The sequence below is a fragment of the Suricata suricatta genome, chromosome 14, assembly GCF_006229205.1.
Source record: "Suricata suricatta isolate VVHF042 chromosome 14, meerkat_22Aug2017_6uvM2_HiC, whole genome shotgun sequence".
In the NCBI taxonomy this organism is placed as follows: domain Eukaryota; kingdom Metazoa; phylum Chordata; class Mammalia; order Carnivora; family Herpestidae; genus Suricata; species Suricata suricatta.
Genome location: NC_043713.1, coordinates 69,324,118 through 69,347,444, shown reverse-complemented (window position 1 = coordinate 69,347,444; position 23,327 = coordinate 69,324,118). Strand labels below are relative to the sequence as shown.

At 39.5% G+C, this 23,327-nt stretch overlaps 1 protein-coding gene and 1 pseudogene across 8 annotated transcripts in view; one reads left to right on the top strand and one right to left on the bottom strand.

Moving 5' to 3' along the window:
• DEPDC5 (DEP domain containing 5) overlaps positions 1–23,327 on the bottom strand; it is a 129,978-nt gene that overhangs the window by 92,090 nt on the left and 14,561 nt on the right. For all 8 annotated transcript variants that reach the window (XM_029922052.1, XM_029922054.1, XM_029922050.1 and 5 more), the window contains exons 8-12: positions 21,042–21,111; positions 16,041–16,119; positions 14,875–14,936; positions 9,942–10,011; positions 9,569–9,641 (exon numbers count right to left, since the gene is read on the bottom strand). In XM_029922052.1, coding sequence (XP_029777912.1) covers positions 9,569–9,641; positions 9,942–10,011; positions 14,875–14,936; positions 16,041–16,119; positions 21,042–21,111 — 354 coding nt within the window. The remainder of the gene's footprint in view (positions 1–9,568; positions 9,642–9,941; positions 10,012–14,874; positions 14,937–16,040; positions 16,120–21,041; positions 21,112–23,327) is intronic.
• LOC115277733 lies at positions 18,106–18,370 on the top strand (annotated as a pseudogene).

Sequence of the window (23,327 nt, the reverse complement as noted above, 5' to 3'; positions counted from 1 at the left end):
TACTACATGGCAATGAGAATGAATGAAATATGGCCATTTGTAGCAAAGTGGATGGACCTTGAGGATGTCATGCTAAGCGAAATAAGTCAGGCAGAGAAGGACAGAAACCATATGTTTGCACTCATAGGTCTAACAGGAAAACAGTAGAAACCTAATGGAGGACCTGGGGGAGGGGAAGAGGGAAAGAGAGTTGGGGAGAGAGAGGGACGCAAAACTTGAGAGACTACTGAATGCTGAAAATGAACTGAGAGTGGAAGGGGGCGGGGGGAAGAGTAGTGGTGGTGATGGTGGAGGGCACTTATGGGGAAGAGCACTGGGTGTTGTATGTAAACCAATTTGACAATAAACTATTAAAAAAAAAAAAAAGAATGGAAAAGAAACATACAGGACCCAGAATAGCCAATCCAATATTGAAGAAGAACAAAGTTGGAAAACTAACACTATCCAACTTCGAGAGTTACTATAAAGCTACAGATAAAGCTAAAGATAGCGTGGCACTGGTGAAAGAGTAAACAAATAGATCAATGGAACAGAATAAGGGTTCAGAAACAGAACCCCCAAAATATAACCAAAGACAACAAAGATGAAATATAACCTAAGAAGCAGAGACAATACAATGGAACAAAGACATTCCTTTCAACAAATGGTGCTGGAGCAACTAGACATCCAAACACAAAGAATAAGGAAAGAGAAAGAATCTAGATGACTATCCACCCTTCATAAAATTAACTCAAAATAGATCATAGATATAAATATAAACTGTAAAACTATAAAACTCTTAAAAGATAACATACCAGAAAACCCAGATTATCCTAGTTAGGGTGATGTCTTTTTTTTTTTTTAAGTTTTATGTATTTTGAAAGAGAGAAAGACAGAGAGTGAGTGAGGGCGCACGTGCGCAAGTGCGTGCTGGCAGGGAATGGGCAAAAAGGTAGAGATAATCCCAAGTACACTCCACACTGTGAGGATAGAGTCTGACATGGGGCTTGAACTCACCAACCATGAGATCATGACCTAAGCCAAAATCAAGTTGGACACTTAACCGAATGAGCCACCCAGGCTCACCTAGGGTGATGACTTTTTAGATTTAACACCAAAGCCACAATCCAATGAAAGAGAAAAATTGATAAACTAGACCTTATTAAAATTAAATAATTTCTGCTCTGGGAAAGACAATGACAAGAGAATTAGAAGACAAGCCACAGACTAGAAAATAATGTCAACGGGGCACCTTGGTGTCTCAGTTGGTTAAAGTGTCCAACTTTAGCTCAGGTCACGATCTCATGGTTTGTGGGTTCGAGCCCCATGTCAGGCTCTGTGCTGACGGCTTCGAACCTGGAGCTTGCTTCAGATACTGTGTCTCCCTCTCTCTGCCCCTCCCCACTTGTGTTCCCCACTTGTGTTCTCTCTCTCTCTCAAAAATAAATAAAATTTAAAAAAAGAATGTCAGCAAAAACACATATGATAAAGGGCTATCATCCAAAAACATAAATAACTCTTAAAACTCAACAATCAGCAAACAAAAAACCAATTTAAAGATGGGCAGAATACCTGAACAGATACCTCACCAAAAAAGAAATACATATGGCAAATAAGCATATGAAAGAAGATGCTCCACATCATGTCATATGGGAAAATGTAGATTAAAACAGCAATATGGGACTGCTATATACCTATGAGAATGGCCAAAATCTAGAACACTGACAATACCAAATGCTGATGAGGATATAGAGCAATAGGAACTTTCATTCACTGCTGGTGGGAATGCAAATTAATGGAGCCACTTTGAAAAACAGTTTGGTGGTTTCTTACAAAACTAAATATACTCCTATCATATGATCTAGCAATTGTACTCCTTGGTATTTGTCCAAATGAGCTGAAAACTTACTTCCACACAAAAACCTACACATGGATAATTATAATTGCCAGAACTTAGAAGCAACCAAGATGTCCTTCAGTAGATGAATGGACAAACTGTGATATATCCGGACAATGGAATACTACCGAGTGCTAAAAAGAAATGAGCTACTGAGCCATGATTATTATTTAAATGTATATTATTCATGGGGCGCTTGGGTGGCTAAGTTGGTTGAAACTCCGACTTCGGCTCAGGTCATGATCTCACGTTTGTGGGTTCGAGCCCCGCATCAGGCTCTGTGCTGACAGCTCGGAGCCTGGAGCCTGCCTCCAATTCTGTGTTTCCCTCTCTCTCTGCCCGTTCCTCCTCATGCTCTGTCTCTCTCTGTCTCAAAAATAAATAAAACATTAAAAAATTTTTTTTTCATGTATATTATTCCGTGAAGGAAGCTAACATGAAAAGGTTACATACTATATGATTCCAACTCTAGGACTTTCTGGAAAAGCAAAACACCGTGCAGACTCCAGAGAGATCAGTGGTTGCCAGGGGATGGGGGCTGTGGGGAAGGAATAAGTGGAACCCTGAGGATTTTTAGAGCAGTAAAAACATTCTATAATAACAGAGACATGTCATTAGATAATTGCCCAAACCCACAGAATATACAACACCAAAAGTGAAACCTAAGGTAAACTATGGACTTTCAGTGATTACGGTATATCTGTGTAAGTTCATTAATTATAACATATGCACCCCTCTGGTGAAGAATGTCGATAATGGGGGGAAGGGCATTATGTACGTATGGGTAGAGAAGGTGTATGGGAAATCCCTGTACCTTCTCTCAATTTTGCTATGAACCTAAAACTGCTCTAAAATAATAAAGTCAAATTTAAAAAAAAGCAAGAAACATTTGGAAATGTATAACTATATACCTATTTATCACAGTGGTATACAGATCAATATTAAAACTAGAAAGAATATTAAATATCTAATAAGGAATTAAGTTATGACAAAATTTTAGACTATAACAAATATTACATAACTATCAAAAATGACATGATTCTCTTTGATTATTGTTTAATATGAGTAATGGGTATATGAAGTCTCATCATGCTATTCTCTCTACCAGAGTACACTGGATTTTACTAAAAATAAAACAAGCCAGGGGCATCTGGGTAGCTCAGTCAGTTAAGCATCTGACTCCAGTTCAGGTCATGATCTCATGGTCTGTGAGTTCAGGCCCCATGTCAGGTCTGTATTGACAGCTGAGAGCCTAAAGCCTGCTACGGACTGTGTGCCTCTCTCTCTACCCCTCCCTCCCATGTGCTCAGTCTCTCTCAAAAATAAATAAATAAATAAATAAAATAAAAAGATTTTGAAATTTTTAAATACATAAAACAAGCCAAAGAAATCATCCAATTTTAAAATGGCTAAACAGAAAAAGATCTGGAGAAATATATACCACAGTATTTATTTTTATTTTTATATTTTGAAGTTAATTTATTTTGAGACAGAGAAAATGAGTGGGGGAGAGGCAGATCAAGAGGAAAAGAAAGAATCCCAAGTGGGCTTTGCACCACCAGCACAGAACCTGACGCAAAGCTTGACCTCAGGTACCAGAGATCATAACCTGAGCCAAAACCAAGAGCTGGACACTAAACCAATTAAACCACCCAAGCACCCCTATACCACAGTATTAAAAGTACTTCCCATTGGATTGCAAACTCAGACTGGGGAAAAGACAAAAAAGAAAAAAAGATTTAAAAAATTAGCTAAGAAGATGAATATAGAATTCATGAAAGAGAAATACAAAGGCCAATAAGTATAAGAAAACATTCACTCTCGGTAATAAAAAATATGACTATTAAGACTCAGTGAGATAACTTTTTTCCCATCACAATTGGGAACGAGTCAAAAAAAAAAAAAAAAAGGAAGAAAATGGTATTCAGGTATTCAGTGTTGGCAAGAAAAGACAAATAACATGGCTCCTAGGAAAATAGGATTTTTCACTTCAATGTTTTTGGAGGGCAACTTGGCTATACAAAGGAAAAGCCTGAACAAAAACAAAGTATCTTTGACCCAGTACCTCCATTTCTGGGAACTTATCCTAAGTGTATGCTGAAGGTTATGCCAAATTATATGGGTATGACTAAGGTCATCAGGTTATGCTAAGATTAAAAGTAAGGACTTTTGACTATAGTGAAAAATTGAAAATCACGTCAATGTTTGATAATAGCAATCAAATGAAATGTCTACATAGCAATAAAAATGATGCTGTGGAAGTAGAATATTTGACACTGAAGGGCATTTGTGATATAGTACGTGGAAAATGCCAGTTTATTCTATTGTATTTTTTTGAGAGAGAGGGCATGTGTACAATTGAGGGAGGGGCAGAGAGAGAGAAAGGGGGAGAGAGAATCCTAAGCAGGCTCCGCACTATCAGCACAGCACACAATGTGGGGCTCAAACTTACAAATCACAAGATCATGACCTGAGCCAAAATCAGATGCTTAACCAATTGAGCCACCAAGGTGCACCCCTGAGCCCCAGAAAATGCCAGTTAAAAAAAAAAAAAAAGGCACAGAAGTCTCTAATGATATCTCTGTGAAAAATGTTTTTTGATTTTCCTAAAATAAACCTGTTTTGTTTTTACAGTAAGAAAAACACAACCAAAGCTTCTTTTGCTCTAAAAAATGTTGGCAGTGACTTTTTAATGATGTGGGGAAATTTTTTATAAGTTTATTTATTTATTTTGAGAGGGAGAGAGAGAGAGGAAGAGACAGAATCCCAAGCAGGCTCTGCTCTGTCAGCGCAGAGCCTGCCACAGGGCCCAATTCCAGGAACCCTGAAATCATTACCTGAGCCAAAAACAAGAGTCTGATGCTTAACCAACAGAGCCATCCAGGTACCCTGGGAAATTTATATTAATGATATATTCATATGCACAAGTAAATCTACATTCATAACTCATACATTCATGCTTTATATAATCTGGTTTAATATGCCCATAATTATATTCAAATGAATTCATACTCATTATGTAGAAAGAACTTCATATACTGTTAAGCTACAAGAGCCGTCAAGAGTCCAGGAATCAGGGGTGCCTGGCTGGTTCAGTTGGTACAGCATGCAACTCTTGATCCTGGGACCGTGAGTTCAAGCCCCATGCTGGATGTAAACATTACTTTAAAAGTTAAATCTTTTTTAAAAATGTTTTAAATGTCTTTATTTTGAGAGAGAGAGAGACAGAGAATGAGGGGGGGAGGGGCAGAGAGAGAGAGAGACAAAGAATCCAAAGCAGGCTCCAGGCTCTGAGCTGTCAGCACAGAGCCCAACGCGGGACTTGAACCCACAGACTGTGAGATCATGATCTGAGCCAAAGTCGGACGCTTAACCAACACAGGCACCCCAAAAAATAAAATCTTAAAAGAAGTTCCAGAAATCCACTGAAGTAGTATGAAGAATTTATCAGCATAAACGGATAAATGGTGATGTTGGGGGAAGAAATGGCCCATCACTTTCATGAAATTCTCATAGGGATACAGGACCCAAAAGAAGATCAACAAATAATTTAAATAGGATCAGTATAAGGTTGAAGAATACAGTAGTCAAAAGCAGACTCTGAACTAGACCAAGTCAAGTACATATGCCATCACTTAATCCTCCATGGGCTTTGGATAAGTTAAACTTTTGTGTCCAAGTTTCTACATCTCTAAAATGGGATAAGAGCAACCATCACAAGGAATGTTGTGGTATTTAAATGAAACAAAGATGCTTAAAGTACTTAAACTCAGACTCATACATAATAAATCCTTAATACAAATGATAATTATTACCATCTTATTATAACCTCAATAGTGGAGCCACTATTGTTTTCTATCTTGTGATCTCCTATTGATTTTTCAAAATTTCTACAACAAAGATGCAATATTTCTTCAGTGATTTAAAAAGGTAATCTGATAAGTGATAAAGGAAATACAGCTGACCCTTGAACAACATGGGGGTTAGATGTTCCAGACCTGTGCAACTGAAAATCTGCATATGTTTTGACTCCATGAAAACTTGACCAGAAGCCTTACTGATAAAGAATCTATTGGGGCGCCTGGGTGGCTCAGTCAGTTAAGCCTCTGACTTTGGCTCAGGTCAGATCTCACATTTGTGGGTTCAAGCCCCACATCAGGCTCTGTGCTGACAGCCAGCTCAGAGCCTGGAGCCTGCTTCTGGTTCTATGTCTCCTTCTCTCTCTGCCCCTCCCCCTCTCATGTTCTGTCTCTCTCTGTATCAAAAGTAAATAAAACATTTTAAAAAAAGAATCTATTAACATATTGCATATGTTACAAATATTATATATTATATTCTTAAATAAAACAAACCAGACAAAAGCAACTGCTATTAAGAAAACCACAAGGAGGGAGGGCTGGGTGGCCTGGTCGATTTTTTCTGACTGTCAATCTGGCTCAGGTCATGATCTTGTGGTCTGTGAGTCTGAGCCCTGAGTTGGGTTCTACAATAGCAGCGTGAAGTTTGCTAGGGATTCTCTCTCTCTCTCTGCCCCTCCTGTATTTGTACTCTCTCTCTCAAAATTAATTTTAAAAAAAGAATCATAAGAAAAATACCTTTATAGTACTGTCTTATATCTATTGAAAGAAATCCACATAAGAGGGTCCCAGCAGTTCAAACCCATGTTGTTCATATTGTAAAAACAAACACAAAAGATTAAGCTAATAATGATGCATGATTCTAGAAAGAAATCTGAATCAGGAAAAGTATTTCAATAAGGAATATTAGGATAATTGGCAAAATCTGACATTCTCTTACAATGTCCTTGTTCTTAAAAGATGATAGTGAAGTAGAAGATAATCATGTGTCTACTAAATGTTAATAATTGGTAAATCTAGGTGAAAAGTATACAGACTCATCATATTCCTCTTTCAATGTTCTCATAAATGAAAAAATTTTGAGATAAAAAGTTAAGAAGGTTACCCCAAAAACAGCCAAAAAGTTGCATAATTTCTGTCACTCTTTGGGGCTTATCCACAATCACTGTTTTTTTAATATATATATTTATATATTTTTTATATATATACAAAGCTATAAAAGAATATTCTTTAGGAATGCTATTACAAAGTTGAGAAGGGAAAGAAAAATACAAATGGGCATTTGGTGTTGGCTTGAGACTTAGGAAGGAACTAGCTACAAAGAAATACGTTTAAGGCTCCAGGTTGGGGGTAGGGGAGAGGACTAGCCATCTGAGACAAAACTGAAACCCACAGAGTAAACTGTTACTGTAGAACAGTGACACACTGTATTTCAGAGTCTATGGTAGGAAGAGAAACTAGCAAAGGGCTCCTCCTCTCAGTTACAGAAGGAAACAGTCTGAGGAAGCAAGACTGAATCAATGACGGAGTAGTGTGTTTGAGAGAAGCAATTTGTAAGGGCTTTAACAAGTACAGTTAGTTGATGAAATGTGCTCAGTTTCAAAGGACTTGGTTTTTACTTAAACATAAAATCTTGGTACCTCAGGCAAGAATAAAACAATCCATTTAAAATCTACAAAGCAAAATAGTTTCCTTATTTTTTTTTTTAATCTTTATGCATTATTGAGAAAGAGAGAGTGTGTGAACAGGGGAAGGGCAGAGACAGAGAATCCTAAGCAGACTCTGGGCTGACAGCAGAGAGCCCAACACAGGGCTTGAACTCACAAACCATGAGATGATGACCTGAGCTGAAGTCGGACACTCAGCTCACTGAGCCACCACCCAGGCATCCCTAAAAGAATTTTTAAAGTCTGTTTTGAGATCTACTCCAGCTTCCACCTGGAGAGCCAAAAATCATGTAATAAACTTCTCCACAGATCTGAGAGTTTAAAAGATCAAGGGTCCTCAGCTCCAGACCATGGAACAACGCCATCCAATTATACCTGCTATGCTTCTATCATCTCACAAAGCATCCCCTTATTCAGGGCCACTGTCAGGACATCTGGGCTGATCCGTATTCCTATAGTGATGCAGCCTGAAGTGCAGGCCATTAGCAACAAGATAAGTCTTACGAGAAAGGTCCAACCTAAATCCCATCAAGTCTTAGGGTTTCTCAACCTCAGCACTACTGTTACCTTGAGCTAAATAACTTTGCAGCATGGGCTGTCCTGTGTGCACTGCAGGATGTGCAGCAGAGCATCCCTGGCCTCTACCCAGCAGGTAGCAGTTGTACAACCTCCCCTTCCTACCTCCCCCATACCATTTTGAGCAAAAGGAAAAAAGTCCCTAGATAGTGCCAAATGTCCACGGTGAGAGGAGAGGGCAGCTAAAATACCCCAGTTGTAACCTCTGGTTTACAGAAAATAAGCACCACCACAAGGATGCAATCAGACAAATCCAGAAAGGGTCTTCTACAGCCTCCCTCCTCAAAATGTGTTGCAGAGACCAACATATGCAAGCACAGGAGCTAGTGGGACAAGCAGAATCTGAGGCCCATCCCAGGACTCCTGAACTGGAACAGACTCCAGGCTCTGAGATGTCTGCACAGAGCCCGATGCAGGGCTCAAACCCACAAACCATGAGATCAGTGACAGTCAGACATTTAATTGACTAAGCCACCCAAGCACCCTTAGATTTTATTTTAGAGTAAATTATAAATATTGATATTTTGTTCTTTTGCATATCTAAATATAAGGTCAGTCTCACATAACCATGATATCATGAAATCCCCCCCATCCCTAGGGGAGGTTCATAGGCACACAAAAGTTTGGAAAGCACAATACTACAGAACTACCAACTCAGAGTCTTCAACACGTCACATGTTTGGGGGCAAAAAGGAAAGGTGAAATTGCTTTACATTAAGACTTAACAAGCAGACTAAACATAAGTTATTTCAGACACTATTAAAGAAACCTAAATATATACTAGATATTGGATGATATTATATAATTGACTTTGTCCAATGTGACCATGATATCATGGTTATGTGAGACTGACCTCATATTTAGATATGCATAAGAACAAAATATCAATATTTATAATTTACTCTAAAATAAAATCTAGGGGCGCCTGGGTGGCTTAGTCAATTAAACGTCTGACTTCAGCTCAGGTCACTGATCTCATGGTTTGTGGGTTTGAGCCCTGCGTCAGGCTCTGTGCAGATACCTCAGAGCCTGGAGTCTATTTCAGATTCTGTGTCTCCCTCTTTCTCTGCCCCTCCCCGACTCATGCTCTGTTTCTCTCTGTATCAATAATATATAAACATAAAAAATTTTTAAAATAAAATAAAATAAAATTTAGCCTAAAACTAGATGAAGCAAATGCAGCATAATAATAGTTGTTAAATCTAGGTGTTAGGTGTATGAATTCATCATATTATTTATTCTTCTGTTCTGTGAGTTTGAAATATTTCACAGTACAAAGTTTAAAAAATGCAGTATGGTATCCCAGATTGGATGCTGAAATGAAAAAAGATACATAAAGTGGGAAAACAGATGAAATCTGAGAACTGTAACTGAACTTTAGTTAACAGTAATACACTAGTGCTAATCTCATAGTTATGACAGATATACCATAGTTATGAAATGTTAACAGGGAAAACTGTGTGAACTCTCTGTAAACCTGTTATTCCAAAATGAAAAGGTTTAATTTTTTTTAAGATAGGAAAGAAACAGCCAACAAAAAAAAAAAAAAAAAAAAAAAAAAGGCGGAGGACACAGCAAAGCCTCAAACATACTTATAAAAGTCTTCATAGTACCGCCCCTTGTGATCCTGTCGAATTGAGGCTCGGTTTATTTCAGGAAATTCATCTGAAAAAGAGAAAACACATGTAGATCAGATTGAGAAGAGAAATTCACAGTTTACCTGCTCCCCCTTCTAGGTTAAAGATGTGCATCACCAAAATAAATGAACAAATGAATTAAATTATATATCAAGTTGGCTTTAAGATGAATCATGGCCCACAGACTTCCTGCATCCACTAATGGACTGTTATTTTCCATTTTACCCTGTGCTCATAACAGAAAAAGTGGGAAAGATGAACATTGCAAAGGGAAAGATGATAAGGAATGGATGGAGAGTTTAACAAAAAAGAACTATAGGAGACTTACCAAGAGATTTTGCATCATAGAAAGTTCTAGAAAATAGGACCACTGTCACTTCATGACTACAGTTCTTCTCCTAGGAACGAGTAGAAAAAAAGCTCAGTTTATTTCATTCACTTCATGATGCAGCAGGCTGCATTAACATAGTATCGATTCTAGGAGACTCGATGGCAGCGCACTGTATGGGATGAGGTCACATCATTGTAGGTTGCATGATCCAGTGAATAGAGCACTGCTGGGAGTGAGAAAATGCAGGTTGAGTCCTGGGCCTGAAATTTATCACTATGTGACCCTGGGCAATAGTCACAGGAATGCAAAAAGTGCTTTGAAAACAGCAAATCAGGGGCGCCTGGGTGGCTCAGTCGGTTAAGCCTCCGACTTCGGCTCAGGTCAGATCTCACGTTCGTGGGTTCGAGCCCCGCGTCAGGCTCTGTGCTGACGGCTAGCTCAGAGCCTGGAGCCTGCTTCCAGTTCTGTGTCTCCTTCTCTCTCTGCCCCTCCCCCTCTCATGCTCTGTCTCTCTCTGCATCAAAAATAAATAAAACATTAAAAAAATTAAAAAAAAAAAAACAGCAAATCACCAATACATATGAGTCACTATCTCCCAGCTCTTGATTTGGCATGAACTAGATAGAGGAGCCCAGTGTCAAAGCATCATGGTATTTGTACCTGCTTCACGGTATTTTTTAAATTTCTTTAGAACCACAGTTTAGGAACAGAAACAAAACGCATGGTGGTGGATGTAAGAATTAAATACAACCCCCACATCCGACCACTGTCATAAAATCAGGGTTGGGAGCTGCTCGAGATCCAACAGTTAAAACCAAGGCAATAAAGTACCTTTGGATTAGGATGGGGACTAGTGGGAATAACCATTTCATGGAGTCTGGAGATCAATGTTCTGGAAAGAGGGTGTTTACAGATGGCATGAAATGTGGCTTGCACCAGTAAGCCAGCAAGCTCAGTTTCAGTTCCTCCCAGATCTTTGAAGACAAGTGCTTATACTGACCAACCCTGTCCCTAACCCACCATGCTCACTGACTACACAACTTAGCATTCACCATGTAGGGTATATACACAACATGATGCACATAACATGTCACCTTATATTCCCCCATGGATATATCTCAAGTGGACAGAAATTCCTAAGTTCAAGCCACAGCACCACGAGCAGAATGCTAGGAAAGAGCAAATCTTCACTGGCGACCAACTAATGTATTTATTTGATGCCCAGTGCTTCAAACTCAACTTCAAATTTATATGATTTTGGTATACTGATATATAGAAAAAAATGCCTTACAATGATTGGGATGGCATGGGCATATGAGTCTCTCAACTCATGCGATGGTGGGGATGACATACAATAGGTGACAAGGCCTGGAATTCTAAAAATACAGACAGGACAGCACAGAGGTCACAATCTCAGGGTAGCTCTGGGAGAATGGATGGCACCAAATTTTGCTTTTACATGCTGTTGATCGTGGGCAAATTGCCCAACTTCACTGAGATGTATTGCCCTACCAATATTAATAGGAGCAAGAGGATTAAGCGAGATAATGTGCGAAAACACATATCATGATACCCAGCATGTCAAAATACTCACTAAATGTTACTTAGGACTACTACTATTATCCCCACGCCCACCATATTTTGGGCTCTGAAATGAATTCATGAATTCTCATGCATCGTCGATCCAGCCACCACAGTGTTAGCTGTAAGTTATTCAATAGGAGGTATAAAGAATAAACAGGGGTGCCTGGGTAGCTCAGTCGGTTGAGCGTCCAGCTTTGGCTCATTAAAAAAAAAAAAAAAAAAAAAAAAAAAAACCAGGGCGCCTGGTAGCTCAGTCAATTGAGTGACCAACTCTTGATTTGGCTCACGTTATGATCATGGTCGGATCAAGCTCCATGTTGTGTAGGATTCTCCCTTTCTCTCTGCATCTCCCCTGCTCTTAAGTCTCTCTCTCAAAATAAATAAACTTACAAAAAACTGTAAGAAAGTATAAATAGCCTTCACCAAATATCATTAAATCAATAGAGTGGCTACAGAAAGGTATTTTAATTCATTTTGAAGCTCCTGCTTTAAAACCAAGTTCTTGAGGTGCCTGGGTGGCTCAGTAGATTGAGCATCCAACTTCAGTTCAGGTCATGATCTCATGGTTCATGGGTTCAAGCCCCATGTCGGGCTCTGTACTGATAGCTCAAAGCCTGGAGCATGCTTTGGATTCTGTGTCTCCCTCTCTCTGTCCCTCCCCTGCTCATGATCTGTTTATCTCTGTCTCAAAAATAAACATAAATTTTTTTAATAAATAAAACCAAGTTCTTGACCTTAAAAAAATAAGCAAATCCTAAGAGTGAAGTCATATAAACTAATGACTGAGCCTATGCCAAACCCTGCACCTATATCTAATAAAAAATCCACTCACAGAATCTAGGGTAAGGGACCATCTAAGGCACTAAGCCAGACTGGAAATGAATTTTCTCACAGACCTAAAACTGAAATGGCCATTATGTGGTCCAAGGAGACCATTATTCAGACCACCTCAGACTTGTACTCAGGTAGACACAAAGGCCTGATCACTGTTGAGCCACATGACTGCAGAGGCCTCCTTGCTGGTCTGTTAATTCCATGTGTCACTTCACCACACTGCTCCTGGCCACTTGGACAGCTCTTTCCTCAAATTCTCCCTGGCTTTGATCACATTGACCACTTGCTTGAGAATCTTTAATAGCTCCCACACTTCCTGTCAAGTCCAAACAGCCTGGCTTGATGCTTCCCCATCCTTCTAATCCATCTTATTCCTTAATTATTCCCTACACTAAGCTCTGTGAACTCACCTAAGACCATACCCTACTCTCATGCCCGTCTACATCCTTTTGGTCAAATTATTTATCTGACACACCCTCTCCATCTTCCTTTTCAACCATCTAAAACTTCCTCAGTCTTCCAGGTCCAAATTCAGAAGTAAATCAAATTCCAACCCCTAAAACATATGGCTTGCTATTGTTTCACATATGTAGATGCAAGCTCCCCAGAAGACCTGTAAGTTCTCTGAGGGCAACCATCATCTATTTCCATACCTTTCAGCGCTGACAGATAGAGCTCCTCCATATTGCTGAGGTAGAAAGATGGTACTTAGATTCAGTTGAGACCCTACTATGTACAGATGCTTTAAAACACTTTGTGAGGCAGAGACTATTATAATCTCCATTTTGCAAAAAAGAAAACCGAGGCTCAGAGAGATTCATTACTTCTCCAAGATAAAAAAAAATTCTAATCTGAGCAGAACCATAATTTTAAACCCAGTCCGTTTTTTTCCAAACCCCATGCTGTTTGCCACTACATAATGTGACCTCAAATAGCTCTCACATATTAGGTCTTTGATCCACCTTGAGTTAATTTTTGTATATGATGCAAAGTACGAGGTCCAAATTCATTCTTCTGCATATGGATATTCAGCTGGCTCAGAACCATATGTTGAAGAGACTGTTCTTTCCCTCACTGAATGAATGGACTTGACATCCTTGTCTAAAATCAACTGACCACAGAATATATGGATTGATTTCTGTATTTTCAATTCTATTCCAATTTAGATTTATATATCTATCTAAATGCCAGCACCACACTGTTTTGACTATTTTAGCTTTGTAGTAAGTTTTGAAATTAGGAAGTAAGAGTCCTCCAACTTTGTTGTTCTTTCTCAAGGTTGTTTTGGCTATGCAGAATCTCTTGCAATTCTACATAAATTTTACAATCAGCTTTTCCTTTCCTGCAAAAAAAGGCCATTGGGATTTTGATAGGGACTAACAATAGTTTGAGTACAACTGCTACTTTAACAATATTAAGTCTCCCAATCTATGATCATGGATTGGTTCTTTTTCATTTATTTAGATCTTTATTAATCTCTTTCAGCAAGGTTTTGTAGATTTTAGCATATGAATCTTGCACCTCCTTAGGTAAATTAATTCAAAGTATTTTATTCTCTCTGAAGTTATTGTATATGAAATTTTTTAAGTTAATTCTTTTTAAAAATTTTTGTTTTAAATTTATTTATTTTGAAAGAGAGAAAGAGAGTGAGTGGTTAAGAGGCAGAGAAAAAGGGAGAGAGAGAGAATCCCAAGCAGGCTCCTCACTGGCAGTGCAGAGCCTGGTACAAGGCTGGAACACATGAACTGTGAGATCATGACCTGAGTCAAAACCAGGAGTCAGAGGCCCAACCAAATGAGCCACCCAGGTGCAACCCAATTTAATTCTCTTTTTAAAATTTAATTCCTTGGGGGCTTCTGGGTGACTCAGTTGGTTAAATGTCTGACTCTTGATTTCAGCTCAGGTCATGATCACAGGATTGTGAGTTCAAGCTGCAGGCTGGGCTCTGTGGTGGGTATGAAGCCTAATAAGTACACATACATATATACAATTTAATTCTTTGTTTTTAAATTTCCTGTTCAAAGAAATACAACTGATTGTGTGTGCTGATTTTGTAAACTTGCAGCTTTGTTGAATCCATTTATTATCCCTAACAGTTTTTTGGTGGATATTTTAAGGATCTTCTACATATAAAAGATCATCTGTGGATAGAAATAATTTTAATAGTTTTATTCCTTCTTTTCCAATATGTATGCTTTCTATTTCTTTTTCTTACCTAGTTGCTGAGGCTAGAACTTCAAGTACAACGCTGAACATCAGTGGTGACAGCAGGCATCCTCACCTTGTTCCTAATCTTAAGGAGGAAAGTTTTTAGTCTTTCACCATTGAGTCTGATGTCAGCTGTGGGTTTTTCATAAATGGCCTTTATCATGCTGAGGCAGTTAATGTAATTAAATCTACAGTTTTATCAATTTAGGCTTTAGCTAAGATACTTTATAAAGGCAGCATAACAGAAATAGTGTAATTCTAAAATCTGCAATGAATAATGAGATTTACTGCATAAGAAACGTACCTTCCACTTGGTAAAGAGATCGGCAAGGAAACCATTCACAGCTTTCTCAAAATATAGATCTCCTGAAAAGCAACGAGAAGAGGATAAATATTATCTTTATTTCTTGTTTACAATATCTTCTCTCAGTAAAGTAGCAGGAACAAGACCAAAGAGAAGGTGGGTTCTGCTGTATCTTAAAACAAGATCCTAAATGTCAGGTGTATAGAAGTGTACTTAGACTTTCTATCAAGCCAAATTTAATATCTGCCTCACTAAGAGGCCATGGCTCTAAGGAAAATCCAAGATTGAAATGCTTTGATGATTTGAAAATACAGTGTTGGGGCACCTGGGTGGTTCAATTGGCTAAGTGTCCAACTCTTGATTTCAGCTTGGGTCATGGTCTCACGATTTGTGGGTTAAAGTCCTGAATTATTCAATCTGACAGATAGAGCCTGCTTGGGACTCTTTCTTCTCCCTCACTCTCTGCCCCTCCTCCCCCACATACACCACCCCCTCTCAAAATAAATAAACTTTTTAAAGAAAAATACAGAGTTATCTTCAGAATGAGAGAAGGAATAAATATCTACTAAATGTAAGTATTTCAAAATGATGGTTAAAGTTGGTTAGAAGATGACCTGGGTGTTCACTGAATTATCATTTGCAGTTATTGCTGTTCTTGAGTGACCTTGATGACCCATGGCAGAAATTAGCTTATAATTTTGCTAACACAAATGTGAAATACATGCACCATAGGGTTGGTGTGTTGGACACCGTATTCATACCTCATAGCAGCTTTACTGTCCTCTACTCATTACATACTAATTCTAATAAAATGAAACAAGCATGGAGATTTCTGTGAGTGACAGAAAGATATCAAAGAAAGTATTGGTTCCTACCCACAGAGTGACTTTCTGACTTTTCAACCTGTACTTACAGAATAATTAAACATCTGAGAAGTCAAATTTTCCATTAATACTTTACAGCATTTTATGGAATTCACAAAAAAAATGTGTGTATGTAAGATATTTACTTTCAACGTATTTATTTTGGCATTTGAAGATTTATAAAAATCTCAAGATACGTTTTTAGAGAACGTCAACATCTTGCTATAAAATGATACCATCTTGGGAGAAACCAGTAATTTCTACTACCCAATGGCAGCAATAATAATAACTTAAAGACAGTACCATAAATATCGAAATCCCACATTTCACAGCTCATTTGAATAAATATGTAAACCATAGCTGACGTAGAACGGAATACCACCTGAAATAAATAAAAACGTAGTTGCATTAAAAAGCAATGATGCAGTGCGTTTCAATTGTACAGGAAGAAAAAGTTCTGTAGATACATTTCACAACAATGTAAATGTACTTAACACTATTGAACCATACACTTTTTTTTATTTTTTACATTTACTTATTTTTGAGAGACAAAGTTTGAACAGGGGAGGGGGAGAGAGAGAAAGAGACACAGACCTGAAGCAGGCTCCAGGCTCTGAGCTAGTGGTCAGCACAGAGCCCGACGTGGGGCCTGAACCCATGAACTGTGAGATCATGACCTGAGCCAAAGTCAGATGCTCAATCGATTAAGCCACCCAGGCACCCCTGAACCGTACACTTTTAAATGGTTAAGACATAGGGCTCCTAGCTGGCTCAGTCTGTGAAGCAGGTGACTCTTGGTCTCAGGGTTCTAAGTTCGAGCTCCACATTGGTTGCAGAGACTCCTTAAAATCTTAAAAAATAAATAAAAGAAAAGAAAATGGTTAACACCATATATCTTATATGTTTTACACACACACCCTGCCCTCCAAAAAACCAATGATGGAAGATTTTCTTAATTGTGGCATGGGATTTCTAAGAGCAAGCTTCATCCCCTCCATCATAAACTCTGAAGAGAAGATCTTATCCCTGCCTTCTAGGAAATTATAGTAGAGGATTAAGATGTGCAAAAGACAGCAACATATACAAACATCCCATGAAGGTTCTCCTAAGAAACATAGGAGAAAGGGGAACAAATATACCTGGGAAAGTCAAGAAAAACTCATTATGATTGTAGAACTTGGGCTAAGATATGCCAGTTGATGAGCTGCCAGTCTAATAAATTATAATTCACATCATACACGCCCCTCATACCCAGACTGCCTCAGAATCTAGAAAGGCTTTTCAGAAGCAAGGAAGCCTGAAAGGAGTGCAGAGGGATGGACGAGTAGCTTGTAAGGGCAGAAGGCAGGATTTAAGTGATCCAGGCAGGAGAGAGCAGTATGTGCACAGATATAGAGGCAAGAGAGAATGTGGCATGTTTGAGGAATAGCAAATGGTTTCCAAGGGCAGGACAGTGTGGGGTGGGAGGGTTTGGGAGGGTGGGATGGGGCACATATGGGAGAAATGATGAAATGAACTCCAGCTCAACTGCCTCCCCAGATTTCTCCTCTCAGAAGTCCAACATGTGTCTCACAAATATCTTTTCTCAATTGCTCCCAATGTCTCCTCCTCAGTCTTCCTCATCTCATAAACACCACCACCATCTATCTACCAAGCTGATCAATTCTTCTCTTTCCTTCACTCCTTGTATCCAATGCATCAGCAAATTTTGTGGACTTCACCCCAAAATGTATCCCAACTTTGCCCACATGTCTCCATTGCTACAACTCCAACCTTAGTCCATGCCACAGTCTTCTAATTTCCTAAGTTGTTTCTCCGCTTCTACTCTTAGCCCTACAAACAATGCTCTACACAGAGCCAGAGTGGCCGTAGCACATACTATGGATGCCTACACCACATCTTTTCTTCCTACATAACGGGAAGCTGATACTATTCCATGAGGCAAGGGACCAAATCAAAAGACTAAACCTCCCAGCTTCCTGAGTAGCTATAAGTGACTAAATTCAATAAGATATTAATGGAAATGTCACATCCTGAAGCTGACTTGGCTGGAAGGTGCATCCCTCTTGCCTTCCTTCCCTTCCTCTCTCCTCTGCCTGGAATTTGAAGTGGCTACAGTAGCTCCAGCTAAACCATGGAAGCCCAGTCCCGAGGAAGGCAGAACAGGAAGATAAAATAAGCCTTAGATCACCAATAACTGTGACAATGCCATCCTAGCAGCGAATGGCCTACCCATGGACTTATTTTACTGGAGAGGAAAAAGTCGACTTTGAGGCATCATCTTGCCATTGTTACATTAGGGTTTTTTTGTTCAACCAAATCCAACTGGATGGATGGCACTCTGTGCTTGGCCCTAGTTTGTGCCAACATGGCTAAATGCACCATGAGGATTGGAATTGTTAGTAAATACCCAACCCATTATGAGGCCTCTCTCAGGAAAATTGTGAAGAAATTTGAAAAAAGCCAGCATGACAAGTGCACATGCTCCTTCTGTGGCAAAACTAAGATGAAGATGAGTTGTGGGGATCTGACCCTGTGGTTCCTGCATGCAAACAGGAACCTGTGGTGCCTGAACCTACAACACTTCTACCATCACAGCAAAGTCGGCCCTGAAAGAATTCAAAGACCAGTAGAAGTTCTACAATTTGAAACATCACTAGTCTATAACAAAGGGATTAACCTATATAACAACAACAACAAAATCCAACTGAATAAATAATCTTTCGAAAGCCTAATTCAGAAATCACTCCCCGCTTAAAATCCTTCAGTGAATCATCCTTAGAATATACTCTACACTGGTTACAAGAACCTGCATGAACTGGCTGGAACCACACCACCTTCCCATCAACATCATTCTCCCTACTCATAACCTATGCTTCTGTCACACTGGCTTCTCACAATGGTCTCTTCTGCCTGGAATGCTCTTGGCCTCAACCTTCACATGCTGGCTAAGTTTCACCTTTCTGGCACCTTCTCAGAGACACCTCCCTGCCCACCTTTGCAAAGGTCTCTTGTTGTTCTCTACCACAATACCCTGTTTCCCTCAGAAGTTTTATTATCTCATTTATTTACTAAGGCAGCCACACTCAGTCTTTCTCATTACCCAATTAATTTCCTTTGGAATACTCATCATAATCTATAATTACCACATTTATGGACTGGGTGTCTACTTACATCTGTCCCCCCACTAAGGCGTAAACTCCTTACTGGGAGGGATCTCGTCTGGTATTCATCCATGCATCCCCACTGAATGGGAATTCCCCACTCTGAATTCCCCTCCAGAATGCAGAATAATGCATGGATAATGTTCTATACCAGAACATATCAATATTCTGAACCAGAATGCTGTTTTTTAAGTAATCTTTACATACAATGTGGGGCTCGAACTCACGACCCCAAGGTCAAATGGCATGCTCTACCAGCTGAGCCAGCCAGGTGCCATTAAAAATCAAGTGTAGGGGCACCTGGGTGGCTCAGTAGGTTAAACATCTGATTCCTCATTTTGGCTCAGGTCATGATCTCATGCTTCATGGGATCAAGCCCCATGACGGGATTCTTTCTTTCCCTCTCTAAAATAAAATTTGAAAAATATATTTTTTAAAAAGTGTAAAAAACAGCACAGTAGCTGACACACAAGAGGTGCTTCCATATTATTTATTATAAGTGAATGAATAAGGTTGAAGAGATAAACATATGCCAAATTATCCTACTCTTCATAAATCATGCTTAAGAGCAAATAGCTTTTTCTTTAATATTTATTTTTGAGCGAGAGAGAAAGAGAGATAGAAAAGCAGAGCATGAGCAGGGGAGGGGCAGAGAGAGAGGGACACACAGAATCTGAAGCAGGCTCCAGGATCAGAGCAGTTAGCACAGAGCCCAAGGTGGGGCTCAAACCCACAGCTGTAAAGTCATAACCTGAGCCAAGTCAGACACTTAAGCAACCAAGCTACCAGGCACCCCAAGAATAAATTTCTAGAGGGGCGCCTGGGTGGCTCAGTTGGTTAAGAAGATCAAGCCCCATATCAGGGTCTCTGCTGTCAACACATAGCCCACTTTAGATCCTCTGTCCCCCACCCCCGCCCCTTCCCCACACATATGTTCTCTCTCTCTCTCTCTCTCTCAAAAATAAACTTAAAAAAAAGAGTGAATTTCTAGAAAATTGGATAAAAGCAAAACAAGATCACTATACCAGTCTGCACCCATGAGAGCTGCAAAAACTTTAAAAATCTCACACCAAGTGTTGGAAAAAAATGAAAAACAATAGGAGATTTTATATATTGCTACTAGGAGTACTAAGTGGTTCCATGAATTTGAAAAATAATTTGGCATTATTTTACCTCTGATCCATACATCCTAATTATAGATTTAAAATACAATATCAAATAAAAAAGCTAGCTAAAAAGAACTTTTTTTTTTAATTTCACTTTAATAAAGCTCAAAAATAAGTGAAACAAATATACAATAAACTGTTTAGGGTAAAACACATATGTATTAACACTATGCAAACACGGAAAAATAAAAAATAAAATTCAAATAGTAGTTACCTATAAGGACTGTGATTTTCAACTAGGGGCATTTGGTGATGTCTGGAGACATGTCTGGTTGTCGTGACCTGCAGGGCGCTTCTGGTACCTGGTGCACAGAAGCTAGGGATGCTGCGAAGCATCCCACAATGCACCAGACGTTCCCCCCACAACACGGCCGTATTGGGTCAGGTAAATCTTTGTTCTGGAGATCTTACACGTTGTATCATGTTTAGCAACATTCTTCACCTAATCTTACCTGTGACATATAAACATATGGGGAGGCAGTATAACCTTCAGTTCAAACCACTGCTCTAAGGGAGGCAGAGGATGAGAACAAGGAAGAGCAGACAGGTTGTTTCACCAGCATGGGTGATGTTTACAGCTGTTCAGTTTAGCTTTTTCCAACTGGGATAGAGAGCCAAAGAATGAGATTTCCTTTGCAAAGGTCTCTGTTCATGTTTACTGCCTGCCATCTTCTACTGAGGTTACTTTTGCTATGTATTCGTAGGCACAGAAGCCTGCAGGCTAGATATTACATTTCCACATTTAGAACTCTTTCAGGAGAGAAAGTGAAGATAGACCCCAAACTGGAGAGATCCAACTCTAAAACACTAGAATTTCAGGAGTCCTTGACAATATTAAAATATTATCTACCTGTGAGCAGTAGCCATCAGGAGATAAGCAAGCTTTTGTTTGTCTCCATTTTGTCTTTGATTTCAGGACTCAGACATACTGGTATGAAGAAACAAAACAACAAAAAACATTTTATCAATCTCACCCTGGTATCTTCGCTGATATAACCACACATGACCTTTTCATTCTTGACCCATAGCTCACCAGCCTGTGCCCTGAAAAGATACACACAAGAATTATTACAAGTCTTACATAAACCAAGAAGAAACAGGGATGACTTCAGGGTAGCTCACTGTATTCTGATATTTATCCTCAAATGACCTGGCCAGGTACAGATTTCCAGAAAGAATGCCATGAAGAGATTACACAACATAAAGAATTCTCAGACAAATTCCCAATTTGTCAAAGAATTCTCAAATTGAATTTCTATGACAGCTCTTAGTCTAGGACTCCACAGACAACATGTGAGGGTCAGGAGGGGTTCAGGAAATCCATGAATCCTCTGAAATCAGGCAAAGTTTCCTGGGCAGAGAAGTACAGCTTTTGTCCAATCTCAAAAGGGTCCACATCACAAAAACAGAAAGGACTGATAGACAATTTTGCTAACCCCAGCTTTCACCGGTTGTGAACTTTCTCACCAATAAGCAGTTTCAACAGAAACAAAATCCATCTTAATGTCAGAATTAGAAAACAAGCAGCGTGGGGCACCTGGGTGGCTCAGTCAGTTAAGCATCTGCCTTTGGCTCAGGTCATGATCTTATAGTTCATGAGTCTGAGCCCCACATTGGGCTCTCTGCTATGCGCACAGAGCCCACTTCAGATCCTCTGTCCCTCTCTCTCTCTGACTCCCCCCCCCGAAGTTGTGTATGTGCGCGCTCTCTCTCTCAAAAGTAAATTAATAAACAAAAACTTTTAAAAAAACAAAACTTTAATAAAAAAAGAAGAAGATGACAACCAGACAACCAGCAGGAGGCATGTAGGGTCAGGGTTCACATTCAATGGAGGCCATCCGGATGAAAACCTTTCATGGCAATTCGGTATTGCATGTTGGTGGCTTAATGTTTTTCCTCTGCAACTTTTTTTTTTGAGCCACCCAAGCACCCCCGTTTATTATGCCTTAATCCTAATGTGTAATTGTTTTGTTGCAAGCAAGTTTGCAAGTTACACTTTATGAAAATGAAGTTGAAAATAAAATCAATGATCATACATGTAATGATAGCAAATTATAAGAATCTTCCTTGAAGTCTTCTCCAATATCCTTTTTTTTAATAGTTTATTGTCAAATTGGTTTCCATGTAACACCCAGAGCTTCTCCCCACAAGTGCCCCCAACCATGACCATCACCCCCTCCCTCCCTCCCCCTCCCCCTTCAGTCCATGGTTTGTTTTCAGTATTTAGTACTCTCCCTTGATCTGTGTCCCTCACTCTTTCCCGCTCTCTTTCCCCCTTCCTCTCCCTATGGTCCCCTGCCAGGTCTCTCCTGTTAGACCTATGAATGCAAACATATGGTATCTATCCTTCTCTGCCTGACTTATTTCACTTAGCATGACACCCTCAAGGTCCATCCGCTTTGCTACAAATGGCCATATTTCATTTTTCCTCATTGGCATATAGTACTCCATTGTATATACATAGCACTCCTTCATGATCCATTCATCAGTTGATGGACATTTAGGCTTTTTCTGTGATTTGGCTATTGTAGAAAGTGCCGCTATGAACATTGGGGTACATGTGCTCCTATGTATCCGCACTTCTGTATCCCTTGGGTAAATCCCTAGCAGTGCTATTGCTGGGTCATAGGGGAGTTCTATTGATAGTTTTTGAGGAGCCTCCACACTGTTTCCCAGAGCAGCTGCACCAGTTTACATTCCCACCAACAGTGTAGGAGGGTGCCTGTTTCTCCACATCCTCGCCAGCATCTACAGTCTCTTGATTTGTTCATTTTAGTGACTCTGACCCGTGTGAGGTGGTATCTCAGTGTGGTTTTGATTTGAATTTCCCTGATGATGAGTGACGCTGAGCAATGTTTCATGTGGCTGTTGGCCATCTGGATGTCCTCTTTGGAGAAGTGTCTATTCAGGTCTTCTGCCCATTTCTTCACTGGATCATTCATTTTTTGTGTAGGGAGTTTAGTGAGCTCCTTGTATATTTTGGATACTAGTCCTTTACCTGATATGCCATTTGTCACTATCTTTTCCCATTCTGTCGGTTGCCTGTTAGTTTTTTTGATTGTTTCCTTTGCCTTGCAGAAGCTTTTTATCTTGATGAGGTCCCAGTAGTTCATTTTTGTTCTTGATTCCCTTGCCTCTAGGTATGTGTAGAGGAAGAAATTGCTGCGATTGAGGTCTAGGAGGCTATTTCCTGCTTTTTCCTCAAGGGTTTTTATGGTTTCCTGTCTCACATTTAGATCCTTTATCCATTTTGAGTTTAT